Source organism: Grammomys surdaster, unplaced genomic scaffold, assembly GCF_004785775.1.
Source record: "Grammomys surdaster isolate TR1022 unplaced genomic scaffold, NIH_TR_1.0 279, whole genome shotgun sequence".
NCBI classification, from domain to species: Eukaryota; Metazoa; Chordata; class Mammalia; order Rodentia; family Muridae; genus Grammomys; species Grammomys surdaster.
Window position 1 is genome coordinate 11435768 of NW_021604720.1, and position 15240 is coordinate 11451007.

A 15240-nucleotide genomic window follows, 5' to 3' on the forward strand; every position below is an offset into this window, starting at 1 on the left:
AGAAAGAAAGAAAGAAAGAAAGAAAGAAAGAAAGAAAGAAAGAAAGAGAGAGAGAAAGAGAGAAAGAAAGAAAGAGAGAGAGAAAGAGAGAAAGAGACAGAGAAAGAGAGAGAGACACACACACAGGATATCCTGGTACATAAAATCATTTGCTATATAAGGCTGACAACTCAAGTTGTATCCCTAGAATCCACATCAAAAACTAGACACAAGGGAGTGGAGAGGTAGCCCAGTGGTTAACACTGCTTACTGCTTTTGCAGAGGACTTAAGTTTAGTTCCCAGTACCTATGTATTGAGCAGACCACAACAACCCTTAACCTCAGCTTCTGTGGACACCTGCACACACATGCACATAGTCCCTGCCAACACACACACCATCACACATATACGTGAACGGTTCCCGCCTACACACAAGCCATTAAAAGTAAGGTTTCTTTAAAAAAGGTTGTGAAAGGCTGATGGGATGGCACATCTGTTGTCACAGCACCCTACAGTGAGGTGGGATGCAGCCTGGAGAATGCAGAACCACACAAACAACAAAGGCTGTGCCTCCACCAAGTCATCCTGACACCCTCACACTCACACACACACTCATTTGCGTGCATGCACGGTGTGTGCCCACAGTTGCAAACAAATGAGTAAAGTAACAGAATAAGTTGGCAGGCTTCCACTGTCTGTGAGTACACGGGGGACCTGCGCAAGCACCAGCACTCCACATGCTTTATCTTTAAGATTTCAACAGTATTTTTATTTTATAGATGCAGAGACTGAGGCCTAGCAAATAGTCCAGAAAATTCCAAGCCTTAAGAAACAAACAAAACCAAACCCAAAACAAACAAACAAACAAACAAACAAACACCAATCCACAAACAGAAGCCATCATTATGTCGTCCTGACTAGTTTTATGTCCACTCGAAACACGTTAGAGTCATTTGGGAAGAGGGACTCTCAACTGAGAAAATGCCTCTGAGTGACTGGCCTGAAGGCAAGGCTAGAGTGTTTTCTTAGAGACTGATATGGGAGGGCCTGGCCCATTGTAGGTAGTGCTATGCCTGAGCTGAGCAAGCCAGGAAGGAGCACCCTTCCACAGCCTCTCCATCAGCTCCTGCATCTAGGTTCCTGTCCTCGGCTCTGTCAACGATGAACTACAAGCTGCAGTATGAAAATAAACCCTTACCTCCCAAAGTTTCTTTTGGTTATGGTGCTTATCGCAGCAGTAGAAACCGTAAGATAGACATGAAGCGGGAGAGAGAAAAACTCTAAGAAGCATAACTGCCCTTTATCAGTCAACTCTACCCCCCTCGCCCATCCAACGTCTGGAGATAAGAGAAGGGCTAGAGGGAGATCCAGAAGGATCTAGGCAGAAGGGCCTAGGCAGGTGGGCTATAAAGAAAGCAGCCGCTTCAGTATGGTTCTCTCCTCAGATCCTCCTAGGACCCACACTTCAGAGGCTGTGCCTAGAAACAGTGTATGGACGCCTGCCTGTCCGGCCACCTCACTCCACCTTGAAGGGTGGCCGATTACCTCCATGCGAGCCTTGTAGAAGTCCACATCGTGCAGCTTCTCCTTGCAGCGCACCAGCTCCATCTCCAGCCTCTCCACACGGTTTGCCTTTTCCCTCAGCGAGTCCAGCTCATCCCGATAGGCCCGGGCTGACCGGGCATCTGCTGCAAGCTGAACATTCTGTGAGAGTGGAGAAGGTGGGAACCCAGATGAAGGCACCCATCTGAGGAAGAAGAAAGGGTCAAATTCCTACAGCGTGGGGTGTCCTGGTGGCCAAGGAGTGACATGTCCATGCCTCCCTGTGGGGTCTCCCCACACTAAGAAACACAGTTGGCACCCCAAGGATGCTCTCAGGATAACAACTCTGAATAGCTTTCCTGGACAAGTTTCATGGTACATTCCTGATCCCCTGGGGCCAGTTACTGGGGAACCCCAGACTCAGCCCCTGGACATGCAGGCCCAGGGCTTATGCTCACATCTTGCTTGGCCTTCTGAAGCTCCAGGACCAGCTGATCGACCTCGTGTCTGGTGTCTGCAAGCTGCTCCGTCTTCTCCTCCCTGCACGGGTGATTAGGAGATTGTGAGGGGGAGGATGTTACTTGGCAGGCTCTGTGAACAGGCTGCTACTTCTAGGACCACAGAGGAGAAAGGAGGGCACACAGGCTTCTGGGAGCCTGTGAGAATGTTCCAGACACTTCTGTGTGTTTGTGCATGTGGTAACTGGAGTGTGTGTGTGTGTGCACACATGCTCACTTGTGCAAGTGCATGTAAAATCTAGACATCTGACAGTTCGTGTCCCCCCCCCCCCAATATTACTTTTCTTGAGGCAGGGTTTCTCACTGAAGGAGGAACTTGCTGTTAGACCAGCTAGCCAGCAAGCCCTGGGGATCCCTCTACCTCAGTCTCTAAGTGCAGGCTTACAGATATTCTATTATATGGGTGTCGGGGTTCCAAACTCTGCAAGTCCTGTACCCGCTAACCCATCTCCCCAGCTCAAAAATCTTAGGTTTCTATCATGTACCCTTAAACTGGGTCCAATCATCACCTATTGTCCCTAAGTACACAAGACAGACAGGGACAGTGTAGCCACAGCTCTGTGAGTTCACAGATGACTCTGTGAGAACAGACACGGAGAATCGGGGTTGAGCAACTCCCGAGATGGACAAGAAACATTCACAGGTTCAAGAAAACAGCAAAGAACCAAGAGAGCCAAGAGAACACTGCTCGCACAGCCCTAGACCGAGCCTGCCCGGCACAGTAGCCTGCTCTGATAGACCATCTGGCTGAAGCCTGAGCACTAGGAAGCCCTCCCTACAAGTGCAGGCCTGCAGAAAGCTGCTGCTGAGCCTTCAGCCACAAGGAGCTCAGAGCAGCCCTGCCAGCTGCATGCCAGCAGAGCTATCCCACAGCACCACACGTGCAAGCAAACTACAGGAGAAGCCCATGTTTGGTCCACACCACAAAGAAGAGGGAAAAGCAGCAAGACTCACAGCTCCTGCCTGACGCGCCGCAGCCTGGCCTTGGTGTCGGTCAGCTCCACGGCCAGGTGCTGCTTGTCCTCACTGGACAGGCTGCTGGTGGGGCTTGGTGTGGAGTCTGGACTAGAGAACTTGCCAGGGCTGGGAGGGTGCTGTGCCTGGAGGTAGTCCCTCTCTTGTGTCAGATCCACGATCAGCTGCATAAGAGAGGGAAAAGACGGGAACACACAGGTTCACCAGTGCTTCCTGGACTGGCGCACAGTCTAGGCCCTGACTAGGTGAAGAACCGCTGAGACAAGAGACTGAGGACCAGGAGGGAGAGGATGTTACATGTTTTCAGAAGGAAGATCTAGTTAGTGTGACAAAACATGAGTGGAAGCAGTCCCCCCACACACAGTGCTAGGTACCCTGTAGGTTTCTGTATTTCTGTGGACATCTCCTCAAAGACCATTCGCTACAGGGGCTATACCCAGGTGAAATACCAGTGCGCCACCCCAAAGATCCTAACCAGCAGGCCGGGAGGCATTCAGACCCGAGAGAGAAGAGCTGGAGGAGCGGCCACTCAGGGACCCCTCCTGCCGGCTACAGCTGCCCCACAGGCGAACCTCGGTACACTCGTCACGCTCATCGATGAGTCTGCGGAGGTGGAACACCATGTTTCTGGAGAGGGCGTCCAGCTCTTCAGGGGCCACATCTGGCAAGTCCAGCCACTGCAGGTCAAACACATTCTCCTGGTTGTGGGTCACCTGTAGGAATATGTCCTGTATTGCAGAGACTGCTGTGCTTGGCCCTGGTATTCCTGAATGCACAGGGCCATGTGGTATGCGACCCAGGCAGAGGTCAGAGCCCACTTTACACCTCATTCCCATACCAAGTCAACCAAGACAACAACCTACTTCCCAGACACCATTAAGCCCTCACTGATAAATTTCCCACAGTTATCAGAAGGGCTCCTTAAGTCAGTTTAGAAGCCATGAATACAGGCCATCTCTCCTTCCCTCATGACAAGACACAGTCACTGGGATGCCTTAAGCTGCATTAACATATAACCTAGAGAAGGTAGGCCTCTCAGTGGGAGGATAAGGAATAGGCCTTACCTTATTCCTTAAAATAAAATCCAATGCAAACAGAACAAAATGTTAAGCCTCTTAGTTCAGAATAGTGCACACATAGCAATCTTGGCTTTCTTCGAGGGGGAGTTATTTACAGCCTAAGGTGATTTGGGGGCCTGAGTCTCAATCCCACAGACCACAGAGAGCAGCTTGGCTTTACCACTGTCCTGTCTCAGAGAGCTGCGATCTGCTGAGTTACTGTCCTCTCATGTCTGGAAGAGAAACAGTATATCACACAAGTCTCAAAGGGGACATGTGGAAAAGAGAAGGGCCCACTGGGAAGCACTCAGATGTCTGAATTGGGATATTATCCCATTGTACCCTGAAGCTAAGTTCTGAGGGCCAGGTTCCAGCCTGATCTATGCTAGGGCTGGGGAGACCCTGAGTGTCAAGGCCACTGTGGCTAGCTTCAGGGTCCCACTGGGAAGCACTCAGATGTCTGAATTGGGATATTATCCTATGGTACCCTGAAGCTAAGTTCTGAGGGCCAGGTTCCAGCCTGATCTATGCTAGGGCTGGGGAGACCCTGAGTATCAAGGCCACTGTGGCTAGCTTCAGAGTCCCTAAGCCAGTGGTACATGGTCACCTGCTTAGCTTCTAATTACAGGCTCATTCTCTATCTCCCTTAATCCTAACGAGTGGCTCCACACAGATCCTGGGCATGTGGACTTTTAAGAGACACCCAATAAAGCCCGATGCCAGCTGCTGAGTTTGATAATCACATGGGCCTTTTATTCCTTTTTATTTTTATATTTTTAATATCCTGCTGTCTGCACAGGAAGGACAGTGAGTGGCAAAGAGCTGACAAATCTCAATGACCCCAGGACATGCACATTTGTAAAACGTAACACCCACAAGGAAATTTAAAAGGCAGACTGCTCCTTAAGCCCAAAGAAGTATAGTAACGGTTGAAAATATTTACTCAGTACCAACTTTCTCTTTCATCGGGTTAGCTGGGCCTCCAAATGCAATGAGTGACATCTGTAGCCTATTTCAAATCCTGGCTTGAAACTTTCCACCCTGCGGTGTCCCAGCCATGGCCACGTCACCAGCATCTACCATGAAAGCCCTGTGTGTGGTGCCTCTTCTAATGGCACAGCAGTTCTTGCATGTTCCTATTCCTGCATTTATCTACTTGGTGTCATTACAGTGAGTTCTGAGCCCTAACGAGGCATCCAGCACTGAGAGAAAGGAAGCCACCTTTTCAGCTGATGCTACCTTAGTCAATCTTAGGCAGAGGGACAGGAAGGTCTGGCTTGTCCTTCCCCATGGCTGTGTGACAGTGTAGCGGCCTCCTGAGAAGTACTCTAAGGATGAACTGGTTTTGACATCTCTCTCGGTGGCAGCTTGTTTTCTGGTGTGTCACTGACAGCGGCAGAGACTCTCCATAAAGATCAACTGTTCAGAGTGGATGACATTTGCCAGAATACATTTTCAGGGCTTATAAATCAAACTCTGAGCCTAAACCATTTGACAGCTCTTAAAAATAGTCTGAGTCCATATAAGGCAAGAAGAAGCAGGCAGAAGAGGACTTGATTGAAGTGTGTGGTGTGTGTGTGTGTGTGTGTGTGTGTGTGTGTGTGTGTGTTTTTCAAACCTCTATTTTTATTTTAGTTTGCTGGTGGCTACCTTTCCAAACAGAATCAATGTGTCTGTGGTGTAATAAAAGCTAAAATTAACAAAATCATTCATGGTGACGTAGTCTTCACCATGGCCACCCCCGACCGACCCCATACCTACCTCCTGGATATGAGCCACAATGCCAGCCTGGGTCTCGATGTCCAGCTGTTTGATTCTTTCAATGAATTCCTCTTTTCTCTCACACTGTGAAGGGTTATATGAATCAAGAGAAGCATTCTCCCAGGTACAGGAGACCCAGGTAACAACCACACCCACAGTACCCTGGGGCCCTTATACTGTCCTCAGACCAAGACTTTGCACAAAACTCTCTGGCCACCTACAGGAGACTGGCTTCAGAAGCCCGTTTGATCCCACACAAGCGTTTCTTCACAAGCAAAGGGAGCACACGTGACTTGGGGTGAGCAGGCACACTCCAGAGGGCAATTGTTTCTGCTTGGTGGCACTGGGGACAGAACTCAGAGTTTTATACATACTAGCCAAGCATTCTGTTACTGAGCTTGGCACCAGCCCTCGGTTTCTGAGACAAGGTCTCTATAGTCTAGGTTATCCTAAAATTTATAATACCCCTACCGTAATCCCCAAGTGCTAGGATTACAGGTGTGTATCATTACACCCAAGTATATGTTGACAGTTTTATACTCTCTGTCCTCTGAGGACAACTGTCATAGTTCCTCAACCCTGCCGCTGTAGCTGGAAAACACGCAGTGACAACTGCAAAAAGAAAAGAGAGCAGTAGCACAATAAAACTTATAAAAATAAGTGCCCGAGATGTGGCCTACATGCTATAAGGAACACACAGTATGGTATCCTGACCCAAAGAACTACAAACAGCTGTCACACCATCTCCCTGTAATGATGATGTACTGGCCATCCAGAACCCTCCCTAACTACTGCACAGCCTTACCTGGACAGCACAGCCCTACCTGGACAGCACAGCCCAGCACCAGCAGCAACACCTTCTTAATCTCCTCCATGCTCTTCCCTGTGACAAAACAGCAACAGATTTAATTAAACACAACTGCTTAAGAAAGTGAGGTGAGAGGTGTCTATTTTGCTTTAAGGAGGAAAAAAAGAATCAGATAAAGACCAAAACAAAACAACCCGACAACAACAGACCAGTAACCACTTACATGTGCATACTGTAGAAGTTCATTTATTTATTTTTTTCCCTCGTGAGAATTTTGTGCAGAGCCATTAGCACCCTTTACCATTCACAAACCTCACAAATCTCTCTCTATGATAATTGACAGCTCTCAAAACTTTCAGCATATACTGTAAGCAAAGTCCAGTAGGGGACAACTGTGTACAGCTCTGCCTGTTGTCACGTGAAGGCTCGGGAAGAGAGGCAGGACAGTATGAGAAGCACGTGTCCCGCTTCACGCTGCCAACGCTTGTGCATCTCACGCCTCTTTGCTCTTTGGCTTGAGAGGGTCAGTATGGACGGGAGTTTCTAACATAAGCCACAGAGAACACACCTGGCACCTTTTGTTTCCTGAGACAAAGGCTTGCGATGTAAGCGGCTGGCCTGGTCCCCTTTTCATTATCCCAAGTTGTGAGGTTACAATCATGCACCTGGATATACATTATATTTTGATGTTTACCAAATCACTTTGCACAAAAGCTCAATCACCAACTGCTTTCCAGGTGCAGGTTTTCCATATTTTGATACAAGATGCTGCAAAGAGCAGCCTAGTGGTCAATTCTCTATGAACAGCCTTACGCCGCACTTTCTTGGGCAAATACTACTACATCTGGCATGTGGCCAAACTGTCCTGAAGACAGGCTTCTCCATTCTGCTGTGAGTTACACAACAGTTTCCACATTCCAACCTTAGTCAATATATCTGGTCACTGTCTTAATTTTGCCACTAGGATGGATCCCAAACCATACTTCAAAGTTAATCGTCTGTCTTTGATTGTGCTTGAGGCTGAGTGTCTGTCTCAATCACCTAACCAGGACCAGAGGATCTGGGCTCTCAACTTGGCTTGGTCTCTCCACAATGGGGTGACTGGGGAAAGCCATACTCTGTCTCCAGCATCAGCTCCTGCTTCTGTAAGATGGAGGTGGTTGGCCTGGGTCATGAGCAGGGTTCCCATGGAGGTTTGTTAAAAAAAAAAACCAAACTACTGTTTTCTGTCCTTTCCATCACATCCTGTCATACAACAGGGAAAGAGAGGTGTACACCAAAACCCACTATTTTCTTGAAAGACTTCTGACTCTATCATACTGTTGCAAAATGGCACCGAGTAGCAACTGGAGACACTTGTGATATTAACCTTTACCATCGACTTGACTGGATTTGGAAGCACCTAGGACACCTCTGTAAGAATCTTTGAGGGCAATTCCAGAGAGGCTTAACTGTGGAGGGAAGAGCAACGCTTACGTGGATGTATCATGCCGTGGGCTGGAGTCCCTGACTGAAGAAAAAGGAGAAAGGGAAGGAGCCTGATTGAGTGCCAGCGCCCCGGCCCCACTCTGTCCTGACAGAAGCAGGACATGTGGTGATGTAAGGAGCCCTACATGCCCACCATGAACTCCAGTCTTTCCCCACCACGATGGACCCTCTTAGCTCACAAGCCAAATATATTCGTCTTCCCTTAAGTTGGTTCTGTCTGGTATTTTATAACAAATGAAAAGTAAGTAATATACTGTACAAATAAAAACCCTAAACCGCACCCAAGAACCAGGATACAGACAAAGAGGTGTGGGCAGTAACCTGTGAGAGACTTCTAATTCCTGGCCAAGACTGCTGAATCTGTTCCTTGTGCTAGCATGGCTGTCAAGCTCCAGAGCAGGGAGCTAGCTGGGAGTTCACTCCCCCAGGCTCGCAGCGCCTCCCAGGCTCACAGTGGGACCCGAGGCTATTTCTTTGTCCTCAGTGACACATTAAAAGATGAGGCCCTGTGGTATGGATCCAGACACTACAGCCTTCTACTTGGCCAGAGGCTCTGATCTACGCATGACCACATTCCCTTTTTATCACTGAGAAAAATCAAGCCTTCCAGGTTGGTTTTAATCGGAAGGAAAGGAAACTCCTACATTAAGCGATAACAGCCTCAAGTCAGTCAGGCCAATAGAACTCTGGGGCGTTGCCAGTCAGTGTCCACCTCTTTCCCCTCTTGAGTGTCACAGATCACTGGCAGGCAGGTGGCCCTCATGTACCCTTGGTTGAACACAAAAGTACTGGTTCCTGGCCCTACAGTAAGATGTACACAGCCCCTGCTTCCATGCTTACCTGACCTTATCACTGGATCTGAGACAAGGGAAGAAAATGCTTCTAGGGTCTGAGAAAATCGTTACTCTTTAGTCAAGGGGCCAAAGAATCTAATTATAGCATCCTTCAGAATAACTGAGACAATTCCAGTGATCCAGTAGGAGACGAAAATAATAAGGAGAGGTGGGCTTGAGGGGACAGTCTCCATCAGATGAGGGGAGTAAGCACTGGGTCCTACCACACCGAGAGCGGTTACAGCTCCCAGTACGGTACCATACATGCCAAAGAGCTTATACAGAGGGCTTGGGTGTTCTCACCAGGGATCGGTGTTGGAACAATGGGTAACTTAAGGTTGATCAGTACTCACTATAAATGTCTCAACATGTCACAGTGCTTTCAGTTTGTAATTGTCTGCCAAATAAAAACAAATCAAAGTGTCAATGAGTGCTGGACAGGCCTGACGCTAGCTAGCAGCAAGAAGGCAAGCAAGTACTTGGACAGCAAGGGGTTTAGAACCTGCACAGATGTGAGGGCTCAAAACTACATGGAAGGGGCTGGAGAGATGGCTCAGCAGCCAAGAGCACTGCTGCACTTCTATAGGACCCGGGTTTGATTCCCAGCCCCCATATGGCAACTGTCTGCAGCTCCAGTTGCCAAGGGATCCAATGCTATCTTCTGCCATCCACGGACACTAAGCACGTAGGTGATACACAGATCTATATGCAGGCAATACATCCACACACATAAAAAATAATTAAAACTAAACAAGATCCGATGAGGTCAATGGAAGAGCAAGGGTGACCCTGGCACCCTGCCAGCACCCGAGTGCCACCCTGAGCCATTTATGCACCTAAGAAGTCATCCTAACTAAGAGAACTAAAGAAGAGCTCGATGTGGTGGCACACAGCTATTATACCAGCACTGGGGAGGTCGAGGCAGGGGGATCATGAGTTCAAGGCCAGCTTGGGATACACAGAAAGATCTGTTTCAAAACAAGACAAAACACAGTCAGGTAACAGCACCTGCTGTCAAGTCTGATGACCTAATTTTGATCCCTGGGACCCACACAGCTTGAAGGACTGACTCTTTACCCCATACCTCCACACTCATGTAGGGATCCATTCATCACATGCATGTACAGAGAATAAATTAATAAAAGTGTAATATAAAAATTTAAGATAAAATGTGAAATGTTATCTCTGTAGAGCACTGTTTGAAAAAATAATTTTGTGTGTGTGTGCAATGATTTTGTGTGTATGTGCAATGAGGAACAAAGGCTTAAAAAAAAGGGAATCAAACGTAAAAAAAGATTCCATTAACAATGGGAATAACCCCCCCCCCCAGAGATAAGCTGGGTCCCACCCTGCTGGGCCACACCCCACCTGGCAGAATCCTCCTCAAAGGAGGCCAGACGGAAAGGTCAAGTCCACACCATCCTGCTTCTAGTAAAAAGTGGACACCGATTTCTTCCAAGATTTCACTAGTAAAGAAAGAAGCTTTTTTCCTAAGTCCCCCAGGCTATAGGTTTGACTAGCTTCAGGGAACACCACAGGACTCTCTTGGGTCCCTGCAGCAGGCATGCAGGACTCGGTAACTCAGTCAGACCAGAGGACAACCAACTCCCTGCCAAGCATCTACTGTATACTACAAGTCTAAAAGTCAACGAGTGCCCCAAATGCAGACAGATGTGGACACAAATGAGCATGCCAGATAGTTCAAAGAGTTGACAGGCCGGAGAGATGGCTCTGTGGTTAGAAGCACTGGCTGCTCTTCCATAGAACCCAGGTTTGGTTCTCAGCATCCACATGGTAGCTAACTACTGCCTGTAATTACAGTTCCAGGGGACCTGACACTCTTCTGGCCTATATGTGCACTGCACACGTGGTACGCAGACATATACACAGGCAAAACACCTTACACACACACACACACACACACACTCAGTGACCTAGAAAAAGGACCTAGTTTGCAGTGTCAAGCAAGGCTTCTAGGCTCAGGAAACAGCATGTGCAAAGGTACAGGGGTAAGAAAGCATGATGTTTCTCAAATTGTAAATGCTTTGTGGTCAGGCTTACTGGAGCTGGTTTTCAGAGAGATGGTGCTGGGAACGAAACAATGTCATTTTCTAGGCCAGATGACTCACAAGCAACCCCAGGTAGTGAAGTTAAGACACCCACTTTATCTTGTGGAACCCCGGCAGTCTGAGTCAGAGGTGGAGTCTAAAAAAACCCTACTAGCCTGTTTACAGCCTGCCTACAGCCTGTCAGAGTCACCCAGTTCTTTGCAGTCAGCATGGAAAGCAACAAATGAACTGGTCAATGAACACACAAAACCGGAAGATGCACACAGCACCTAGCTCCAGTGCAGGAGAAAGCATCTGATTCCATACAGAGTGAGGTGTGGGATGAAAAAGGGTGGGCAGTTATAGCGTGGAGCTGGGCTAGGTCAGAGGAAAAAGCCTCTGGACCATCCCTGAAGCCCATGCAGACAGTAAGGAATCACACCTCAGAGTCCTGAGCTCAAGTCTACAGGCTGGTACCAATAGACACCAGCACACCACACAGAACTGGTCTTGCATAATGCTCGTATTCCTCAGGCATCTTCCGGCTCCCTCCTCGGGTCCCTTCGGCTGAAGCCACTGGAATGCTTAGAGCTGACCCCTTGTGTTGAGATTCAGAACCTGAATGAACCGGTTCACCTGTAAGAGATGGCTGAGGAGCAGGCAAGGCAAGCAAGCGTCCTTTTCTAAAGGAGGCCTTCCTGCCCTAGCTGTACACTCAGCCTGGAGGAAGGCAGGAAGGAAGCACTGGGGATCTGGAGACAGGGTCAAAGAACAGCAGGGCAGCTCGACCCTGTCTTGCTAACTCAGCAGGTTGAGGACCTGGAAATCTCAGGCTTGCAGGAGTGGGTAGGGGGTTAGGGGGATGTGTCAGCCTTACACTCACATAGTACACAGACAGTACTGGCCTAAGCCTGCAGAGATATGCAGCCTCCATACCAACGGGCGCTACCGCTGTACTTCAGAACCAAGTGCTATGGCTACCATGTGTTAACCCCAAACAGTCCTGAAAGAACAGCAGCAGTATCTCCATCTCACAGAGGAGGAGGAGGAGGAGGAGGAGGAGGAGGAGGAGGAGGAGGAGGCTGAGTCAGAGCTAAGATCTGCTCCTGATCCCGCAGCTCCTTCCACCTACCTCCTCTCTGGTGCCACAGCACTCGCTATGCAAGTGCTCCTCCACGTTTGCTGACTGACTGACTGATGCTAACCGCTGCAAGAGATCGATCACTAAGATAGCAGGTTTGGTTTCCACAGACAGATGTCTTTCTTGGTAATTCTACATTCCGCTCTCCTCTGGGTTTATGTGCTAGGGTGGCCCACTAACACTGCTTTGCCTGGTTCTGTAGTTAAAAACCAGTCATTTCATAAGCATGATTACAGGGCTGTCCTATTTGTAAAAACAGCAATTTGAACATGGTATCAACAGTCCCCCATGTACATCTAGAGATTCACCCAAGAAGCCGAGCTCTGGGGCCTCCCTGGAAGCTCTGTATTCCAGGTAGCCATGTATTATTATTATTATTATTATTATTATTATTATTATTTTGGTTTTTTGAGACAGGGTTTCTCTGTGTAGCCCTGGCTGTACTGGAACTCACTCTGTAGACCAGGCTGGCCTCGAACTCAGAAATCCGCCTGCCTCTGCCTCCCAAGTGCTGGGATTAAAGGCATGTATTATTATTATTATTATTACCATTATTACTATTTATATTATTTAGACAGAATAGCCTTCCGTGGCACTACCATGGAATCATGCATAAAACTGCTCATGCGTGGGAGCATGGGATAACCTCCACCATCCATGCCCAACTCGAGTGGTAGGAAGCAGCCTCACATTCTGGGACGGGAGTTTATGAGCTTTCTCTCCCTCAGAATGTGATCATACATGACATCCACCAGGGGTGGACGTGACCATGCAATCCTCTATTTTTTATTAGTCCTTCAGCAAACATTATCAATTGTACACTTCGGTAGGCACACCGCCGCGTCTGTATGAAACGGTATAGGAGTACCCAAGTGCACCTGACCAGCGGCCCCATCCATCCCGGTGTCTCTCTGTCTTCCATATAAAGTCTGCCCTATGACTCTGAGTGCCCTGGCACCACCACAAAGGACAGAAGACAGCTGTCCCCAATTTGAAACCACAAGCCCTCAGGACACTCTCACCATCCTAGCCTGTCTCTACCAGCCAAGAATACAAACCTGACAGAAAATTCACCAAGCAAATAAGAGAGAGGAACAGAGTTTGCCCAGGAGAGATGAGGGCCGTGCAGCAGGAACAGAGTCAAGGGACCTCCCAGCACCAGATGGAGAAGCCCAGGCCCAGACATCAGTGGGAAAGACAAAGACCTTTGACAAATAACATCTCCTCCTTCATTCTCTTCCTCCGACTCGGCCGGCTGCAGCCACAGAGAGCAGAACTGCTAGCAGCCATGGTGCTGGTAGCTGAGTCTCTCTCTGACCACTCCAGGAAGTTTACTAAACAAAGCCTGGTTTCTAAGCAGGCCCTGCTGGTCAGAGGGCTGGCCCTGGACTATTGCACTGGCCCAAGCATGCAGGGAACCAAGCTCTATCTGTTCCTAGGAGGCATGGCATGGACTTCTAGTGTCCAGGCCACCAAGCCAGCACTGGAGCCTGGCAGAAGGCACACATTTCTGAACTAGCAAGCAGCAGGAAAGCCAGGAGCAAGCTAACAACATGTCCCTCAGAACATCAAGGTAATTTTCTGTGGTGCTGTTCTCAAGGACTAAAGGGGAGATATCAGAATGATCAAAATTCTGGTAAGAGGGGGGACTTTACAAACTGACTGCATTAGCTATTTTTCTCAGTGCTGTGACAAAGAACCTGGCGAAAGCAACTTGGTAAAAGGTGCATGTAGGATCGTGGTTTGAAGGAATATGGCGTCACGGTAGGGAAGATGTGGAGACAGGGTGGGGTGGCTGCTCACGCTGTATCTGCAGTCAGGAAGCAGAGAGATAAACGGTGGCACTCACTGGCTTCTTCCTTTTCTTCTTTTCATTCGGTCTCAGACTCGATCTGAAAATGTCCTCAGAAACTCACGTGGGTCCCAATTGATCAAGTTAACAAATACTAACCATTAGCGCTTACGTCTTCTCTCTCCTCATGCAAAGAACTAAAGGTTTTTCCAATTTACAGTCAGTACGATGCTTGTCGGTAAAACAACACCGATGTCACCAAGTGTAACAACTTGAGATCGATCCCCTGCCCCCATGTGACAGAAAGAGAGAACCGGCTCCTAAGAGCCATCATTGGATCTTACATACACAGTGGTGTGTGTGTGTGTGCTCGCACAGAGATACACACACACAAAGCAATGTAGTGAATAAATACACAAACAGGATTAGAACAAACGCAGGTCTGGCTGGATAAACGAGATTAAAACACAGGCAGGCTGGGAAAGGGCACAAGAACGGCTCAGCAGCCTCGCCACCCCACCCGCCCCATCCATCCCACTGCAGGACCCCAGGAAGGCAGCCGTGGAGGAAAAGGACCCTTTAAGTTCTAAGGGGAGCAATCTAGGTATCAACAAGGTCGATGGTGACAGGCAGAGACTGGGCCCTTGCAGGAGGTAGCCTGTAGAACGAGCACACCTAGGTACCCCAGTTAGCTGTGCAGGGCTGTTCTGCATGGGCTGTGTGAGGATCCAGAACTTCAGGGCTGCTCCCTTGGAGGGCAAGGAGGCATGGCTGCCCTTGAGCACCCCTCCCAGTGGGGCTGGATCCTGCACATCTCCAGCTCTGCTCTCCTCCCACCTCTGACACGCCGCTTCACCTCTATAGTCTGGATGGAGAATGTCCCCCAAAGACCCATGTGTCGAAGGGCTGGTCCCAAAGTAGAATAATGGTGGGACCTAATGGAAGGTCTAAATTTTGTTCGCCTAGGCATGCCATGACCCTAAAGGTCATTTATTCCGCTGCTCTGTGGCCCTAACGTGGGTGATTTTGCTCCAACATAAGCTTCAAGGTCCCAACGCAACTGAAATCTGGGTGGCAGCATCCCAACAACATGACCTAAAGTAGACCACTCCCCTGTAAGAGGTGATCATCTCAAGTATTAGTTCTGTGACGGAAGGCAAGCATGACTCGCCTTCTCTGCTAAGAGCTCATCAAACCCCTGCCCAAATACCACCACTCTCCACTTGCCTGGGGAAAATTAATTATCCTCTCTGCACAGAGAAGCACGAGGGGATGACCTCCATTATGGATTCTCCT

At 48.8% G+C, this 15240-nt stretch overlaps 1 protein-coding gene across 1 annotated transcript in view; it reads right to left on the reverse strand.

Moving 5' to 3' along the window:
• The window catches only part of Ccdc88c (coiled-coil domain containing 88C), a 118930-nt gene that overhangs the window by 54523 nt on the left and 49167 nt on the right, over positions 1-15240 (reverse strand). Inside the window, exons 5-10 of the mRNA XM_028777249.1 lie at positions 6659-6717; positions 5835-5918; positions 3588-3728; positions 2995-3179; positions 1981-2062; positions 1526-1684 (exon numbers count right to left, since the gene is read on the reverse strand). Of these exons, the coding sequence (XP_028633082.1) occupies positions 1526-1684; positions 1981-2062; positions 2995-3179; positions 3588-3728; positions 5835-5918; positions 6659-6717 (710 nt within the window). The remainder of the gene's footprint in view (positions 1-1525; positions 1685-1980; positions 2063-2994; positions 3180-3587; positions 3729-5834; positions 5919-6658; positions 6718-15240) is intronic.